Source organism: Dermacentor silvarum, chromosome 4, assembly GCF_013339745.2.
Source record: "Dermacentor silvarum isolate Dsil-2018 chromosome 4, BIME_Dsil_1.4, whole genome shotgun sequence".
In the NCBI taxonomy this organism is placed as follows: domain Eukaryota; kingdom Metazoa; phylum Arthropoda; class Arachnida; order Ixodida; family Ixodidae; genus Dermacentor; species Dermacentor silvarum.
The window spans coordinates 24,973,890-24,993,205 of record NC_051157.2 but is presented as its reverse complement, the minus strand read 5'-3'; the positions used below and the strand labels follow the sequence as shown (position 1 = coordinate 24,993,205).

Sequence of the window (19,316 nt, the reverse complement as noted above, 5' to 3'; positions counted from 1 at the left end):
CTGACGAAGGATACGAAGCAACACAAACAAAAAATGAATGATACCAAGAACTGACATTTATTGTGACAAAAAAATGCATGTTTGGAATGAGCAATTTTGTGTCCCAGCCAAGTCCATCTACCAAAATTATAGAACACGTTGGCTATAATAAATATACAGAGCCATGAAATCAATGCCAGGTGACAGCACGGAACCAGAAAAGATGTGTGGCACAAAATGCGATGACAGCTACAATTCAGGCACGGACAATACAAAACATGCAAATTCACAGCAATAAAAAAAAATTTGCTTTTAAACTATATTTACATGGGTCTTCACATTACAGCATGGAATAGTCACCGGCAACTGTCCATTATTGTGTCTTCCGCTTCTTCTTGCGGCCTTCTGAAATTCCATCCATCTTGCGTTTTCCCTGAAAGATGGACAATGCATGGTAATTATGATAAATATTATTAAATTAATAAGACAAGCTGCCACAGCCACATGTTTTCACATAGCAGCACGAATGATGCACTATGACATGTTTCTGATGTATGCAGGATCCCAATGGGGCCTCCTTTAGCATGAACTTTACAAAAGATGTTTTCAAAGACCTTTCACAAAAATTTCACCAGGAACTTTGTGTAAAATGGCAATGACATGATGCTCATGAAAACAAATTTTTGAGATCACAACACAAAAATATATGATTCCCAAAGTTCTTATCATATTAAGTGAAATACAGTCGAACCTTGTTATATAACAAAGTTGCAGTGGCCACGAAAATAGCTTCTTTATACTCAATATTCGTTATAGGCAACACACATTTTGGTGGGAAAAAAATCGTCATCACATCTATGTGAAAGAACTGCAATTGAGGTGCCTCCGACAGGCCAGCAAAGGGTCTCCTGCAGCTCTGCACCGCCATGAAGACATAACTGTGCGATTGGCGTCATTGCACGGGATCAGTGCGTTGACACAAAGCCAATGTGCCACAGAGTCAAAACGAAACTACTGTTTGCCACAACAGCTGTGAATGAAACCGTAGTCGCTATCGATGCGATCATGGATGGCAACCTGCAGTTCTGAAGGCACACGGCCAAAGCGTGAACAGAGTCAAAATGAAACTACAGTTGGCCTCAATCGCTGTGGACGAAACCGTGGTCACTATCAACACGATCATGGATGGCGACCACACAGTTATGAAATGAACCAGCCAATGCGATGTTATGTGCGGTGGAAAACGCAAGAATAAAAAGGCTATAAACGTAAAAATAGGCACAAAGCATTCTGGCGTTGCTGTCAGTCACATACGATTTCCACTGATGCCTATGGCGATGCGGACTCTACCGCTTCTTTTCGGTTGGATACTAGTGCCGTTTCTTGCTCTTTTACGTCGTACATTTGAAGCGCTCCGCACTCGCTGAGCTCAGAGAGTTGTCCGAATTATCTGTTTTCAGCCAAATACGTCCAAATTAACGAGCTCGATTTCATTGAATAATGCATATGCCTGCCAGGACCAGGTAATATTAGAGTCCGAATTATCTGATTTTCCGAATTAACAAGGTTTTACTATAGCAGGAGAGTATTCCCATTGAATTAAAAAAGCATGACCAACCAAGTTTTATCTTTACTTCATTATAGTACCGGATAATTCGTTATATTGAGGTTCGACTGTAATGAATCCTTTTTCAAGACCCAACTCCTCCCATATGCTATGAGTAAAGGGAACTCTTACCACCTAGAGTATCACTGAAATCTTAAGCATGTGCAGCACATTATTGTTTAATGCAGGAGAACAATCTACAAACACCACAGCTACATACTGCAAACATAAAAACCTACCGTATGGATACAAGGTTCCCATGAACTGCTTGACCGTACAAACTTGTTAAAATTTAAAACTTCAGTTCATAGCTGATAAAAGCAATGGGTAATAATCAATGCTTTTTATCTTTGTCTGTTACCAGAAATAAACCAAAGGTTTTACGACACCAAGCACGGCAGATGTCTCTCAAGCTCATTGACTGTCTTATCGGTAAGCAGCCAATGAAGCTTAGTATTAGGTTTAGGTGCCTGCACTAAATTTATAGTCTCAGGCAGATTTTTCGGATTACAAAAATTTGGACTTGTTGGATATTCCGGACTTCATAAGTGCACCCTCAGGGTTCCCATTGAGCTAATGCATTCTCGCGACTGATCTTTCGGACGAATTTAGTCACCAAATTTCGATTTTCCGGACTCAATCGCTCGTTCGCTGCCCTATCTTAGAGGCCGCCGTGTTGGATTTTCTGCTGGCTTGGCCAGGCTTAGCTTCTAGTGGCCCGCTCTACAGCCTCAAAGATTGGGAGGCACCCGCTATCAATAGAGCGCTCTTCCTTAGCTGATAAAACGCTCCAGGGGACGGCACTTTTTCTTCTTTCTTTCTATTTTCGTTCAGCACTATCATCATAATCCCAATGCAGGATCAGTATTTTTGTTTTTTTCTTTTCCTTTAAGTTTCGGTTGCTATTTTAGACATGGTGCGTCCATAAAGCAGGTGTGTCTCGGAGACGTTTCATCTTTGTGTATGTTTGTGTGGCTCCGCATTTGTGTGATTGGTGACACCTCCTGTGCCTTCGCGAGAGCCAAGTGGTGCGAAGTAACAGAGCTCATTTCTTCGACCTCCACCAATGGAGATCGCCAACGCGGTCACGCTCTTGTCGACTGTATACGAAGACATCAGTCTTCTGCAAATCCAAGCAAATCTGATCGCCTTGAAGCGTAGTATGAGGCAGAGCATTATTAGAGATGTTTTCATGCCACTCTAAGCCTAATAAACATTATTTTTTGGAGTGAACGAGTTTTCGGACTGTTCGATTTTTCGGACTACTTTTCGGTCAATGATCAGAGCAATGATCCTGTGCGAGTCCTTAAGAGGACTCCGAATATAGATGGTAGTTAAAGGGACCACACAAACCTTGGGTGTACTAGGGCGGCCACCACCTCTTCGCTTCCTCTCGGCCTTCTCCTTCTCCTCGAGCTCTTGGTTCTCTCGCTCAATGAGGGTAATGAGTGTGTTACACCGTCGCTGCAGCTCCTGCACATTGCATCAGCCAAAGCAAAAGACACAAATGGGCTCACGAGTTACCAAATGAAAGCATTGCATGTAGGCACTAGTATCATCAGCTATAGGGAATTTGCAGAATGTTGATCTCACAATGATGCAGCAGTAGCACAATCAAGTGTTTTGGTTTGGCAAGAAGATCAACATGGAAACTGCAGGACAGGTAATGCTAAGCTTGCAGGCAAAATTATTGCCATCATGACAAACCGTGACAACACCAATGTTGTCTAAAAGATGAATACAGTCGGACCCGTTTATAACGAACTTGGTAGTCCCACGAAAAGTGGTTGTTATAGGAGTAGTTCGTTATATACGGACTTGCCCTTAAATACCCTCAGAAATTAACCACACTAAAGCTGGCATCAGCAGATGGGATTCGGCAGCACTTCGGTCCAAAAACCAGATTTTCAGTGTCATTCTTGTTCCCGGTGCATTCCCGCACGTAGCTGCAAGTTTCCGTTAAAAGCATCCATTCAAAGAACAAAATGCGGCATCGTACAGCTCTTTCGAAACAGTGCCCAATTCCGATCACCTGTCATTTCAAAACTGCAAACGCAGACACAATTTTTTATTTGCGAACTTGTGATATACGAGGTGTGTTCAAAAAGAAACCAAACTTTTGCTATAGCACCTTTACTGCTTATGGTACAACATTTTAAGTGCTGTCCCCTTCAAAGTAGTCCCCTCGACTGGCAATGCATTCTTCCCATCTTTTTTTCCATTTTTGGAAAGCCTCCTGGAACGCACTTTCTGGAGTGGCGCGCAGGTCTCTCCTCGCATTGTCCTGGATCTCCTCTACGGTTTGGAAACGACGTCCCTTCAAGGTGGTTTTCAGCTTGGGGAATAGAAAAAAGTCTGCTGGCACTAGGTCCGGAGAATATGGCGGGTGGGGCAAAACATGAGTGTGGTGTTTCACTAAATAGCGGCAGAGAAGGATCGATGCGTGAGCCGGGGCAATGTCATGATGCCACATCCAAGCGTGATTTTCCCGCAATTCAGGCCTCTTTCTGCACACAGGATCTCTCAAACGTGCTAGGATTCCCCGGTAAATTTCTTTGTTTGCCGTCTGACCATGTGGCACAAATTCCTGATGGACAATGCCTTTGCAGTAAAAAAACACAACCAACATCACCTTCATTTTTGACCGACTCATGCATGCTTTTTTTGGACGAGGAGAACCTTTGGCCACCCACTGCGATGAGGGCACTTTTGTTTCAACATCATAGCCATAAACCCATGTCTCATCGCCTGTTATGATCTTCTTAAAAAGTTTTTATCGGCATTGGCAGCGGCGAGCAGTTCCTGGCTGATTTCAACACGGGTCTGCTTCTGTTTGTCAGTCAACAAACGCGGCACGAATTTTGCACTGACACAACGCATCCCAAGTTTGTCACTCAAAATTTCATGACATGATCCTACGCTGATACCCACTTTGTCAGCGACTTCTCAAAAAGTCAGACGACGATTTCCATGAATCACAGTTCGAACTATCTGAATGCGGTCATCATCTGTAGATGTAGAAGGTCGTCCAGGCTTGGGATCGTCACCGACTGACATTCTTCCGTCTTCAAAACACTTGAACCAATCAGCACTGCGTGTGACTCATACAGTCCTCCCCGTATGCTTGGCTAAGCAACTGAAATGTCTCTATAAACGTTTTCCCAAGTTTGTAGCAGAACTTCACACAAACGTGTGAATTCCAATTCCTTCATTGTCACTTTGGCACCAATCCGAAGAACAGCTTGTTCATGTGCTCACTTCAGCGGCTGTAGCTCGCCAACTAACGGTCAGAGCGAAACGCGACAATGGCAATTTGTTGTCTAAACCTGACACTACATGCGCTCAGTAGCCGCAGCGCGCTCCCTCTGCCGGTTGGCGCGCTATTTCAAAAGTTGTTTTTTTTTTTTTTTAACACACTTCGTATTTTACAATCAGCGGGACATGACTGTATTCTGCAAAGGAGAGCGAATCATTCTAGTTGGCCGAAAGTGCAAGCTTCGGAAACTACTGCAGCATGCCACCATTCTGCAAAGGTCTCGGACATCGTGGTCTCAGCATTACAACTGCGCGTCGGCCACACAAGTGCATAAAATTACGTTATCTGTCACTTCTGGTGAAAAAAAATGCAATGGTGTTCGAAAGGTAGAACGTCACTGCAAATTGTTATCGGCAACACGTAAAACAAAGCGACACTGAACTGTGATTTCCTGATAACAGTATAGTAACAACCGATCTTTTGCAACATTGCTGGGCGGCAGCACGTGGTGCAGTGTTCTCGCCGACTCGAGCCATGTGACTACGTATCAACAGTAAGGACAGTAACGCCTGAGCGGCCGTTCTTCCCATAGAGGAACATAGATGGTCGTTCCAAATCATTGAAATAGGCGTAATGCACATGTTGCTGCAAGGACAACTGCGGAAAAACAAGAGTGCCGCCGTCATCGCATCCGATACTGCACTGGCACATGCACCAGTGCACACTTCTCGAGTGACTTTCTTCGCGGCTTCCCAAATCCGTGTGTGGCGGTCACTCGCTCACTCATCTCGAAGGCCGTATCATCTTCGCAGCTGGAGTGGAGCGGGGACACGCGCTGCAATGAGCCCAGTTTGGGCGCACTTCTGTGCTTTGGTACTTCACATGCGCCTTCTTTTTACATTGACTGGGATGAAGCGTTCATTGTAACGGAACAGCAATTTAAAGAATGTTCGTTATATCTGGAAGCAGTTTTAATAGGCAGGGTCGGAAAATGGTAATTGCACTCAAATGTGGTCATCATGACTGATAGATTGTTATATCTGAGATCGTTATAAGTGGGTTTGACTGTAGTACCTGGAGGAAAGTTCTCAAAAAATTTTTGTAAATGGCTAATAGGCAAATTGGCAGGCAGTAAAAAAATAAAACCAGACAGCATATGCACCTACTCTTTTACTCATAAATTAAGCTACAGCAGATTTGACAAAATAAGTGACCCCTCCAGCACGAGAACATTGAATTGTGAAATATTTATCAGTCGTAATTTTCTCCGCAACTTAGTCATCTCAGCATAAAATAAAGACTATGAGGATTCCAGAAAGGCAACATAACATTTGATTGATTCAATACCTCCCTGTAAGGGCCTCCCCCGGCGACAACAAACTTTCCTGCAATATGCTGGCACATGTACAATGTGCCGAGGTATGTAAATGCCAATGAACTTGCGAAGCACGGCAATCCCATTCGAGATGCTCTGCAGCATGGCACAGCTGGCCTAGCATCATTGCCCACTATTCGAAGATCATGTTTGAGAATAGTTGTGTATCAGTTAAGGCACTTTTATATGCAAATTAAGTTACTTTTGTGTCTGCAGCATACAGTTTGCATGAAGTTTCATTCTAAAGATACTAGTGGTAACCATAGAAGCACTGAAGGTCTAGTTTCTCGCCCTACCAGAACACGCAGACTGGCATTTGCAAGGTGCCCGTGAGGTGAGCGGTGGATGTCGGGTACGTGCAAGCAGGCAAAGCTCCTTACCAGCTAGGTGTACTACCACCTGGCCTTCACTGTGGCTTTTCTCGGTTTTTGAAATATGTTTAGGCATCCCTAAAGCCATGGGAAAATATATTTAAAAAATAAGAAGAGGCTATAGGAAGGAGCAAGGTTATAGCATGGAATGTGCTGGGCACCACGGCCTCTTTACCTGTAACTGCCAGATTCATTGGAATTTGGGTAGCAACTCTGCAATGTTGTACACGTCTGCTATCTATTTTTACTCCTAATTTATGATATAAGTAGAAACTGGCCACGAAGTAAAAATACTGCAACACACTATCGTGCGGTGGCTTTTACACGCATAACTATAACAGCAATACCAGGCAACACCAGAAAAAGAAGTGTTGCAATAGGATGCCAGTGTACAATCATGTCTAAATGTGTGCCCATGCTTGTTTACTTATCAGAAAGACATGTCCAAGGTACAACAATGAAAACTTACAGCGGCCGTTCGGGACTTGATGAACCAATCAAAACGGAACTGTGGCGCTTGTCGGATGGCAGCACGTAGCTCATCATATACATTTTCACGATCAAAGCCCAGCTTGTGCAGCATGCAGACGAGAAAGCGGTCCTCCTCCTCGGTGTAGTTCTTTCCCTTGTTCGTGCCGTAGGCCATACGCAGCTGATGGAATGGTGCCCGGTACCGACTCATCTTGGCTTCCAGGGCACGCTTGATGGACGCTCGCCGCTGGATGCGTGCCTCCCCCTTCTCAATTTGCCCCATCAGCCGCTCTATGTCCTGCAGCTCATGGCAGCGTTCCCAGAACACTGCCGAGTACTCCATCACCTGGAAAGTGCATGTACAAAATCTTCATTCAACTTGTCTACATGTCCAGAGTTCATACTCCCGACCAATCACTTCTAGGAATGTCACCTTCCCTCAATGTACAACAGCTAGAAAACAGCACCCAGTTATAGTATCTTCATGTCAAGACACCTATTTTTGAAGAGTACCGTATTTACTCACATAATGAACGCGCCTCCTACTTTTCCAATCAAAATGTGTGTTTTTTTTCTTTTCCTCGCATTATGATCGCACCCTGAACTAGGATAGACACGGCACGATTCAGCGTCTGATATGGCGTCCAGCGGGTAGAATTGTATCAGACGCCGAATTGTACCGTCTGTCTCCTACTTTTATTAAACAGCAATTATATGGACACTACAGGTGCATTTGTGCCGTCAGCACTGACAATCGCGGCTCAATCTCCCTCCCGTGTTCAAGGGGAGGAAACGTGAAAGCGGGGAGGAAGCACGCCGTATTCCGCCACACGCATGGCGCTGGGGGGAAGGTAGGGAGGGGGGTGGTGCAGCAACTGTGCACTGCTCGGCCCCGCGCGCCCCATCTTGAAAGTGATCTGCGTCTGCGGCTGAGTTTATGTGCAACAGCGGCTTATACCTTTGTGCATGCTCCATTCTCGCCGCTGAGTTTGCGTTGAAGCGATACACAGCACGAAGGTCACTTCACTCGCTGTTGCTGCCGCACTTCCTCACGCCAGCATTTTGACAGCGAGTGTCCGCGGTCATTGAGTGTGATGTGTCTGCTTGTGCGCGCTGACACCATGCTTGTTAATTTACATAGTTAGCGAACATTTTCCAGTTTATACAGCCAATAAAACTACTATCCTTACTTAATATAGCTGTCTACGCATTTGCTGTTGCAATTGATGGTTCGGCTTTCGGGCGAAGCGACATTTTTAGAGGTGGCCGCAGAAAAAATAATTGCTCAAAATTTTACCCCACGTAATGAATGCACCCCTTAACTTTGCACATATTTTTCCGGAAAACAAAGTGCGTTCATTATGTGAGTAAATACGGTATTATATTTTTATTGCTTCAATTTCTTTAGTCACTGAAAGTTGCAACCGTGAACAAAACTCAATGGCACCACGAAAAAAAAAAAAAATGTTTGACAAATATGATGGCCAGGACAGCAAGCCCATTCTTTCATTTCCCAGGCTTTTTGAAGAAACCAAGTGAACCACTTGCCTCCTCGGGTGTCTTTCCCTCAACATCTCTGGCAATGCTCTCAATGTCATCACGGCCATACTTCTCATTGGCCTTGATGAACTGATTGAAGTCTCGCCGAGCCCAGTTGGTGAATCCCTACAAAGAAATGCAGAATATTTGCAATTAGGATAACTGGTTTACGCAGAACAGGGGTATCAAACACACAGCTCATGTTAGCCTTTTAGCCCTTTTATGCAGCCCTGAATATTCTCCTGATTATACAACAGCATTCCCCAAGGTCAGCCATAACCTGCTCTCTCAAGCTCACAGTGGACTCACCACTGCGGGGCCTTCGTATGGGGCGCAACACCTGGCATGCGTTTCACACTCCTGACATACTTAGGGCCCCTGATCTCTCACTTAGAAGACAGGCAGTTATATATAAAAAAACAAAACAGACACAGGCTCTACTTTGTAATGTGAAACAAAACAACTTCAGAAAGGGTAACCCACCTCTGTAAGAAGCTTCTCCTTCTCTGCAAGCTCCTCCTCGGTCAGTGGCTCTGACTCGTCAATCTTTGCCTGCTCCTCCCGTTGAATGCGGCCTGCATCCGATCCTAGATCAGGATTTTTCGGGACCTGAATACATAAAAGCGGATACGAATGCAACAAAAGCCACCTCAATTGCTGCACAATGGTATTTCAGCTGATCATGGGTTTACTAAAGGAAGATTTCAAGTGTTATGTACAAAATGACCTGCAGTTGTAATTCAGCTCCAGCCCCTGATGAAATAACTTGATGCAAATAGTACTGAACACATTGATGTACAAAAAGACCTGCAGTTGTAATTCAGCTCTTAGCCCTGCTGAAATAGCTTGATGCAAATTGTACTGAACACCTTCATGTGCAAATAAATAAGACTCTGCTTGTTTCTGCAGCTTGTTGCAAGTTCCAATAAACCAAAGATTATATGAAACAAAATTTTTCACTATTTTGCTTCATCCGCACCTTGCTTACACCTAAATATAGTAGTCATTTCCACATCAAAAAACCATGTTTTCGACCAAATTCGCACCTTGTAGCCAATGGTTTTACGGTAATAGTAAATCTCCTTGTCAAGCAGCTCAAACAGCCTTGGAGGGAAGAACTGGAAATCCTGGATGTTCGGCTGCTTTGGAGGTCTGGGTGCCTGTGTGGGGTAAAAAAAGAGATGCCGTCAGAAATGGAATGACCAGCACAATGCACAAGCATAAGGCAACACAACATCACCTTGGGGGCTTTTGGTTCGCTCACACGCAGGGCCTCCCTGAAGTACGCGTCGACTGCATAGTTGGCCTTACGCTCCCGTTTGGGTGGTTCGATCCAATTCAGCCCCCCACTCTGCAAAAAGACGATAAACAGATGCAAACATTACAACAAATAAATGCTGCAGCACATTTATTGGCATTTGACCTTTCGGCACTGACCTTGGCACAGGCAAAAAAACTGATTTGGTGCAGCGATAAGCACTTTTGATGCAGTGTTGAATGTACAACTAGTATACAGTCAAACGAAATTCATGATGTAACGAACTATATTTATTTCCCGATCTTAGTTCCACTGAATTAACGTAACCTCTAATTAACAAAATTCGCGATATAACAAAGTTTTTCACTGCAAGTACAACTTCGTTGTATCGAGGTTCGGCAGTACATCATATGGTCTCAATATTAAAGGGGGCCTGAAACACTTTTTTATCGAAGTCGAGAAATGCATTTGAAGTTAACTACATTATTTCAGAAATACTTTGCAGCAAGAACTACTTCAATGCATTCTGCAGAAGCGAAGTTATTGGCAATCAAAGATTGCCTGTGATCCCCCTTCGCAGCGCTCCCGCTCCTTCTTCAATGCCTTGCAGTAAAAAGGATACAGGGGAGAGGGGCAGTGCCAGAAAACTCTGCCTACTGAACGTCCCAGTGGCACGCGTTTGGCGCTGAGCCGTGCTCCCTCAAGGGCTGCAGAAGATAGCGCCAACCTTTCCCTTTCCCAACGAACCACTTACTACTACAGTGGCACGCAGTTAAAATTTAATTTTGGATCCTCAGGTAGATGCCACTATTTTCGATTCTGGTGCCTACGACGTGATAAACGCAGTTGTCCTCAGCGAGCCGCAGTGTACACAGTGACCGGGCTCGTCACAGCACCCCGTGGCGGATGCAGTATCTACTCTATGTAGTACACTGCAGCTACATGCAACTGTAGTGCGTATGTGCAGCGTTTGTTGCTTTGTGCACGACAGGGCTGGAGTGCGCGCTGGCACTCATGTGCTACAGTCTGGCCAAGCTACATGGTGCAGACTGGCTTTGTCCTGCACCAGCTTGACCGACGAATAGTAGCCACATGCAAATTGCACATTTTGAAGTGCTATCAGTAGCTCAATATGAAGCGAAGTCTGCCAAGGCACCTAACCAGGAGCGACCAGGAGTGAGTGCTTGCTGGCAAGCGTGCATGTGGTCCGACATAAGTTTCGCCTGGTTCAGGGCTAGATGATGTTTAAAACTAGTCGAAATTAGCGAGACCCGATGGCTGCAACACCGATAAGTAAGGTGGACAAAGTTTAATTCCTACGGTGGTGGCTGAGCGTGAGAAGACAACAGTCGGCTTCTTCCGGAAGCACGTACTTCTTATCGAAATTTGAAAGCAGATTTTTGCTTACTTCAGCCTGTTTAATTAACTGCATCAATAAATATACAAAGTAAAAGTGGGAAGAAGAGGAATGATCCAAACGCCCTTCTTGATTGATGTCAGCTATCAGCCAATAGCAGCCATCTATAAGAATCTTGCATATGACGACATATGAAGAGGATGAGGAGAAGGCCTAGTTTGAAAAGAGAGTGTTTGAGCAATATCTCATTTCACGCTGTGCACGACTGCAAGATTTGGCTGAGGTGTTCGCAGCAGCATCATATGTTATTCGCAGACTGCGTTTTTTCACCAAGCCCAAGGGGTGGTTCAGGACCGCTTTAAATGAAATAGTCAACAAATACAGAACAGCCAGCTTTATGAGCATCAATGTGGCATTCAGAATAAATATTACCAGGCTCATTTCATGCATATTTAATACAATGCCTTTCCCTGCGGGCATATTGTAGTATAAAGCCACTTCTACCATTTCGACTTGCAACAGGTGTTTGCCACGCTTCAAGTGAGCAAGAAAAGAAAAATGTATACATATAATATATTGTGGAAAAAGGAAGCGTAAGGAAGACCACACCCTACAGAACATGCATGACTAAACCTATGTTACAGTAAACATGTCCAGAGGTTTCTTGACTTCTAACGAGCAAAGTCTCTCCCGCATAACTACGCATTGGGTCACGTGAAAGCTGTTGAAATTGCAACCACAGGATCTACTCTTCGGAACATGCAGGGGTGCTAACCTCCCTATTTTCCTCTCGTTTCCCTCCTTCTAGCCAGCAGCTGAGTACACGTACTGCAAGGTACAGTCGAACCTCAAAGTTCTATGTGGAGCGCAAAAGTTCGTGAATTCACAAATTTTGTTAGTTTGAGGTTCTAAAGTTTGAACAGTAAAAATCATTTCACAAATTTCCAGGACATTCCTGGTGAATAGTATCTTGTCAGCAATCACTCATAAACAAAGTGCAAGAAGGTCGGGCCATAACAGCGTGGTTATGAGCGTCCGTGTATGTGGTGCAGATCGAGCTGAGAGCAATGCATCAGTGTGGCTCTCAGCGTGCTGATGCAACTACACGAAGTAAGGTTCATAGTTCTATGGGTACATGTGCGCTCAGATCTCACTCGATGACCAAGAATACTCTCTGTCCCACGCGAAGGAACGCTTCGCACCATGCCTCGGAAACTTGAGATTAAGCGACCGCCAACACTAGAAGCATGGGAACAAAATGTGCACCAAGACACCAACCATCTCGGTTCGTCCTGTGCATTTGCCGAAAAATAGCTCCAAGATATGGCGAGTGGTCCCTATATGGACATGGACAGGCATGCGCAGCCACAGCAAGGGCAGAGGAGAGGAGACGTATGCGCTAGGGGGCTAATAGGCGCACGTCTCCTGCCTCCCCCCTCTAGTGTGTGCTTATCACGTACCGCGCCCTCACCTCTTCCCCACCACCCTTGCGCTGAAGAAATCGTCAGTTCTCGTGTTTCTCCTAGCTCTCTGAGCTGCCGTGCGCCCCACTGCCTCTGCAAGTTGTTACGGGACAAATGGCGCAGCGGTGTTTCCTGCATACTGCATCTCGCCGCATGTGCTTCGATGGCATTTTTGCTGCTCGAACTTTTCTTGCAGGACGCTTGAAAACAACTTTTTAGTCGACTAACGTTTTTATGGTTTTTTTGCTTGATTTGCCAGCCATACAGGCTACAAGTGCATGCTTGAAATGGCCAAAAACTTCATTAAATTGAAACCAAGTCACGAAATTACTTCGTTAAATTGCAAAAAAAAAAAAAAACACAATTTTCAACAGAACTCAAATCGGGAAATGAAAATAGTTTGTTACATTGCAAATTTCGTCAAATCGAGGTTCGTTATTTTGAAGTTTAATTGTATTTCTAAAGTTTCACCGTGATGAACCATGCTAAACCCATGTGCAACAATACATTAGACAGCTTTAGTTTAGCGTGGTTACCGGAATAGCGGGCGTACCGGAATAGCGGGATCGAAGTGCGCATGCGCAGAACGCTAACCGACCCATACCGTTTACCGTGCGCACGCTATTTCTCAGAGTTAACGTTACCGTATTAGCGTGTTTACGTAGTGTACGTAAAACATGGCGGCGGTCCCGGCCGCCCGCTTCGAACTGAATTTGGCGTTGTTTTTGTAGAATTCACTTCGTTCGTAGCAAATGACTGCGTAAACGGCTTTTGCTTAGTCTCATGTCGCTTCGCCGAGAGAGTGTTATGGCTAATCTTGAGGAATTTTCGAGATCGCTTCTCGTTTCGAACGCGCCTAAGCCTAACGAGAGAAATTTTTTCCGAGATCCGAGCGCCATCTGTCGCTGAAGTCGGGAGATAGGCGCGACGACGGTATATGGCCTCTGAGATTGGAAGATTTCGGAGGCTATGGTAGACAGCTTGTACTGCTTGTCTGTTTCGTTGCAGATCGACGTACATGTGAAGTAAAAATACAACGCGCTCCTGGCTTCCATTGCGCTGCCTATCGCACTCTCCTGACGCACACACACATAGAATTAGGTGCCCTACGTATGCGAAATTCAAAGCGTAACGGAATAGCGTCCCGCACGTAAACTACGCTATCACGCTATACTAAAACTCTCTTTCTGCAAAGTTCGTTTGCGGAACGGTAATGCTATTTCCCGTAACCCCGCTATTACGCTAACGCTAAACTAAAACTGTCTACTATCTGAAAATGCCTTTTGATCCAACAGCCTCCTTGAGCGAATTTAGTGCCACGGCATACACAGTAAAACCTCATTAATTCAGATTTCACGGGAACAAAAAAATGTCCAAGTTGACCAAATGTCGAATTATCGAGCGTATAAAGAAAACAATAAACAAATGCATACTACATTAACACACTTTTACTTACTGAATGAACTAGCAAATCCTATTTCTATTCTACACAACCGCAAAGCGAAAATTGTAATTCTCGTCGTCTCGCGACTGATTAGCGCTCGCAGCAGCAAATGTCTTGCAACTTTCTTCGCAGTGTGGCCGCAGCGCGCACCTTCACCTGAGACATGCTTTACACTACTGCGCACACATCCCAATTACTTTTTCGCCAGTGAGCAGGTCATCAACAGATCGTCCGTCCATCGCAATGCAGCCAGCGTTCTTCATTCTCGATAGCTTTGCACAGAGTCAAAACGAAACTACTGTTTGCCGGAACAGCTGCGGACAGTTTTCAAGTATTATAGCACCAACTTGCCCAGCTGTCCATACATCCAAACATACTTGGGCTTGGCACTCAAAGGGTCAAAAACCAAGCACCTCCTCACCTTCTGTTTCTCTCTGTAGTCCTCTCCTTCAAACTTGTAGACAGATTCCTGCGGAGTGTCAAGGGTGAAGTTGCGCAAGGAGCCCTCGCCGAGCGACTCGAGCTTGGTCTTGAGCTCCTCTGTCTTGCGCTCGCCCTTCTCCAGGATGGCGTCAATGTCCTCGTCTGTAATCTCACTATCCTTGGATGCAAAGATGTGGTCTGCCCCATGTCGAATCATGCCCAGCATCTCCTCCTTGCCAATCTTGGCCTGAGCGTCCACAAGCCGGCCTGCATTTCATTTATCTGAGTCAGCCCCACTCAGAATCGTGGCACGCATTTTATGATTCCCAGTAACGATGCTACGAGGTCAGCTTCACAAGGATAATAAAAGAAAAATTAAGCTTCTTCGGGATAAGATGTGCTACCCGCTGGGCAGCACGGTTAAGCGGACAAATGGTAAAAGTTCCATTCCAAGAAAAGTATCAACAACAAGCGCATGAGTCACACATACTGATGACCCCAACGTTTATTTTCCTTACAGCGAAACCTCTGTAGGGAAAAAAAGAAGTAAAGGCAGAGTTTCTTAAGGCCTACTCTATGAGAGGGCATGCCTTGTTTATCGACATAAAATGGAACTGGCTTTTACACCAGCACAGCTGTGAAAAGATATCTCACTTTGTCTCAGCACTGTGTTCACCATAATGCTGTCGACTGAGCGTCATGCCTGCATATTATATGCAGATATGGCCACACATACTGGCATGAGCTCTTCAATTACCTTTTCTACAGGTCTACAGGACTGCCTTGCTACAAGTAGCAAGGCTGGTATGTCACGAATACTTTCGTGCTGCTCTGATCACTTTGTGCTCGACTGCCATCTTGGAACGATATTCTCAGCCAATACCTTTTGGAGATACCATCACTTGCGCGAGATGTTGCACAACTCAGCACCGAATATGTCAGTGTAAATCGGTAAAAGCTCGCTATTTACGCACAGTGCCAGGAACGCTGCGGCGGCATACTTCAACAAGTCCAATGCAGAGTTTTGCTAAGTCATAACGGTACTTAAACAATCACTCGAGAATACTGCCCCTGTGTGCTTGATATCTTTGACAAATGAAGCACAAACGGCGACAATGACACGCCGCTTTCATTCTGAAAGCTCATTAAAAAAAGAAATTCCACATGTCTTGTTTTTTCTGATTGTTAACGTAGGAGGCATGATATATTTTTCTTTTATAAATACGCGGCATGTTACATTCAGGTGCACTTATGTTTTCTTACATTAAGCTCATGAAAATTGGGGCGCGTTTGATTCGGGGTTGTGTTAATATTGGGGGGACATCAGAATCAGGTACTATTGTACTACTCCTCTCCCATCTTGTAGCAAAAATACTGTTTATCAGCATGGAGGAAAATAAAACTTTAAAATTTAAGTGTAGTTACATTTTAGAGTAATTTTACTTCAGAAAACTCATGAAGTATGGAAGCTAGAAATGTCAAAAACTTAAATTTACTCAAGTTGAACACAAATATTGGATAAATTTGACTTCAAATATCGAATTAAACCCCAAATGTTTACAGTAGAACCTCGCTGATACGCTTTTCACGGGACCGTAAAAAGAAAACTTAAGAGCCGGGAAACACAAGAGCCGCGAAACAGGAAAAAATGAAAAATGAGAGTAATGTTGAATTGCACACAATATTATTTTAATTCTTACATGTGAAAAAAAGTCGTAGTTTTGCCCGAAAGCCGAAGCATCGATTGTGATAGCACATTAGTAGACAGCTATACAAAGTAAGGGTAGCAGTTTTATTGTCCGTATAAACTTGTAAACATTTGCCTATATTAACAAGCATGGTGTCAGCACTCACAGGCAAACATGAACACATCACACTCAATGAGTGCGGACACGCGCTGTCAAATGCTGGTGTGAAGAAGTGCCGCTGCAGCAGCAAGCGAAGTGACCTTCGTGCTGTTGTCTACCGCTTCAATACAAACTGAGAGCCGAGACCACACAGCACGCACAAAACTACGAGCGGCCGACGCACCTACACTGCCTAGACTCTACTCCCAACGCAGATCGCTTTCAAGATACGGCCCGCACAGTACGCAGTTGATGCCAGAGTACAACTCCGCCCGTTATCCCTCCCTCCCTCACTCGCTGGTGCCTCGAGCGCAACGGAAGAAGACGCGCTTCCTCCCCGCTTTTCTTTCTTGCGCGCCCGAGATTTAGCCCGCGGTCGTCGGCTCCCCTCGCACGCTTTCACTTGCCCATACGGCGCGTGGCGACGGCGTTATCGCCCTTGGACTTTATACGGAACATCCATGCGCCAAAACCAATTTTAGGGACACAACGCGTCACAGACACCATCTTTTGATATCAAATACGGATCTCAAAGGCCATGCTTTTGGTGGCGGAAACTTAATATTAGTCACAGGTGTCGCTCCGGCACTTTGGGCGGCCAATCCCATCGTCAAGCCACCAAGCCAAGCGATATGAAAAGTCAAAATGGCCGCTAGGGCCGGTGCAGGGTGCCTGTTAGCAACGTATGAAGCGGGAACGGTCCCACAGCTGCGACGCAACAGCGGGTTTACCAATGCATCGGGTTCTATGGGAGCTATGCCGGGACCAGCCGAAAACGACATAACAGCCGGGAAAACGCAGCACCCGCGAGCGTAACAGCGGGGTTATACTGCATTTTACAGAAAATGAAACAATAAGGAGTTCAGCGGCAACAATAAAGTCTGCCAAGAAATACACCAAAAAAAAAGAAGTGGTGGCCCATAAATAAAGAAAAAAAATTAACAAATACTACTACCGAAACCACACTGACGCTCAGTGTTGGTTAAGTGTTTCCAGTAGAAATGGATTCATATTTGAAATGGCTGTGGAGTGTTCTTTTATAATCAAGAAACGTGTTCTTTCACTAAAAATTATACCTTGCATACACCACATTCATCGGGAGAAATGCGTTTGTCTGTGCTGTAACTGACAACGGCAGTGGTGCTAAGTTCACTACATGTGGCACTGCAATAGGCAACACAAACCCACCTTGCTGGATGACCACCGTGTCAAGTCGCAGCTTCACTTCGGCCCTCTCGACAATGCGTTCCTCAACAGTGTTCTCAGTGATCATACGGAACACGCGCACAGCTTTCGTCTGCCCAATACGATGGGCCCTGTCCATAGCTTGCAGGTCAACCTGAGGGTTCCAGTCTGAGTCGAACAGGATAACGACGTCGGCGGTTGCAAGGTTTATGCCCAAGCCACCCGCACGGGTTGAAAGCATAAACAGGAACTTGTCACTGTTAGGCTTGTTATACTCATTGATGGACAGCTGTCAGGGAAAGAATAGAATAAAGAACTTGTGAAATGCTGCTACTGATGGAAGAACATAAAACAGAAGTGACAAGAGCTGACAAAAAATGCAAACAGTGTTGAAGAGAATGGTGTCATGTTATTACATGTGAGAACATACAACAGGCAACATAAAATTAAGGCACTGAACAGAACCGAGCTCATAAAGATTTACGTGCACTTTTAATAAACAAAGCAACGTTGTGGGGCCAACATATAGCCAGTTCCTTGCTTTTGCTGACACTGAATCATCACATCTTAGGAAACCTCTTTCCTGAAAATCTACTAAGCGAGCCAAACCAAGAACTATACATACTGTGAGATGCAGATGTCTAGATACCACTACAGTAGCAATTGAACTGCCTACGACTGATGTTTTATCATGAGCAGCAACATAAAAACTCCTACACATGATGCTCAGGTGGAACCGAAACTTTTATTTGCTTGTTTCTCACAAAATTCTGCTTACTACCACAAGCAATATTTAAAATTTTAAACGAATGTGTATAAAAAGGATGTCTTACCGTGCGCTCTTCATGAGGTGTTTGGCCATCAAGACGACAGTAGTTATAGCGTCGCCAGAGGCAGTAGTCTTCCAGGATGTCAAGCATGCGTGTCATTTGAGAAAAGATCAGCACACGAGAGCCCTGGGCTTTCAGTTTGGGGAGAAGCTTATCAAGGATCACCATTTTGCCGCAGTTGTAGACTATGTGCTCATCTGTAGTGTACGGTGGTCCTAGAAAAAGCAGCAGCAAAGTGGCAGTAAATTACAGTAGTTCGTATACCTGATGTGTACACTCTCTCAATGATCAATGAAAGCTATTTCCTTGCTGGGCACAATTGTGCATGTGCTGAACTTGCCTTCTGATTAACTCAACAATTCGTTCACACATCCAGATGCAGTTGCCACAATTATTCAATGCAAAGAGGCATCAGCAAATTTTATGATGGCAGCACTCAATGACAAATGGGAGCGTACACGTCCCACATGAACGACACTTGACCCAATTGAAAAGAACTTTATGCACGCAAGGCAAGGACAGAGAAGAGGCTAAGACACACGAGTGCAGTGTAAAGCTCCAACAAAATGTTCAAAGTTCTTGTTCTTCCAGAATCCTTTCGCAAAAGACCATGCACTGCCATTCCCAATTTAGGAAATTTCACTTGCAGTCTTGACACAATAGTCTTTTAAATGACCCAGACACAAAGTGATTGTTAATTCTTTGAGATAAAAGTACAATCACAGTTTGGGCTTGTTGCTTTTGTTTATACCAAGCGGCCTCAAGTGAGACTGTTACATGATAACTGTTTTTGTCAGCATCTTTCGCATGTAGCTTCCCACCATTCAATTTCAAAAGGGTTAAAAATAGTTACGTGATTATTGCTTTCTCTCCTCAATATATGGCTTTTTGTTGACATAAGGACCAGTCTTG

General features: G+C 44.7%; 1 protein-coding gene across 1 annotated transcript in view; it reads right to left on the bottom strand.

The window, feature by feature from the left end:
* Positions 1-38: 38 nt before the first annotated feature.
* LOC119449638 (SWI/SNF-related matrix-associated actin-dependent regulator of chromatin subfamily A member 5) overlaps positions 39-19,316 on the bottom strand; it is a 33,030-nt gene continuing 13,752 nt past the window's right edge. The window contains exons 9-18 of the mRNA XM_037712858.2: positions 18,408-18,619; positions 17,578-17,863; positions 14,541-14,809; positions 9,838-9,948; positions 9,644-9,757; positions 9,081-9,206; positions 8,607-8,723; positions 7,057-7,404; positions 2,939-3,058; positions 39-412 (exon numbers count right to left, since the gene is read on the bottom strand). Coding sequence (XP_037568786.1) covers positions 353-412; positions 2,939-3,058; positions 7,057-7,404; positions 8,607-8,723; positions 9,081-9,206; positions 9,644-9,757; positions 9,838-9,948; positions 14,541-14,809; positions 17,578-17,863; positions 18,408-18,619 — 1,763 coding nt within the window. The 3' untranslated portion in view covers positions 39-352. The remainder of the gene's footprint in view (positions 413-2,938; positions 3,059-7,056; positions 7,405-8,606; positions 8,724-9,080; positions 9,207-9,643; positions 9,758-9,837; positions 9,949-14,540; positions 14,810-17,577; positions 17,864-18,407; positions 18,620-19,316) is intronic.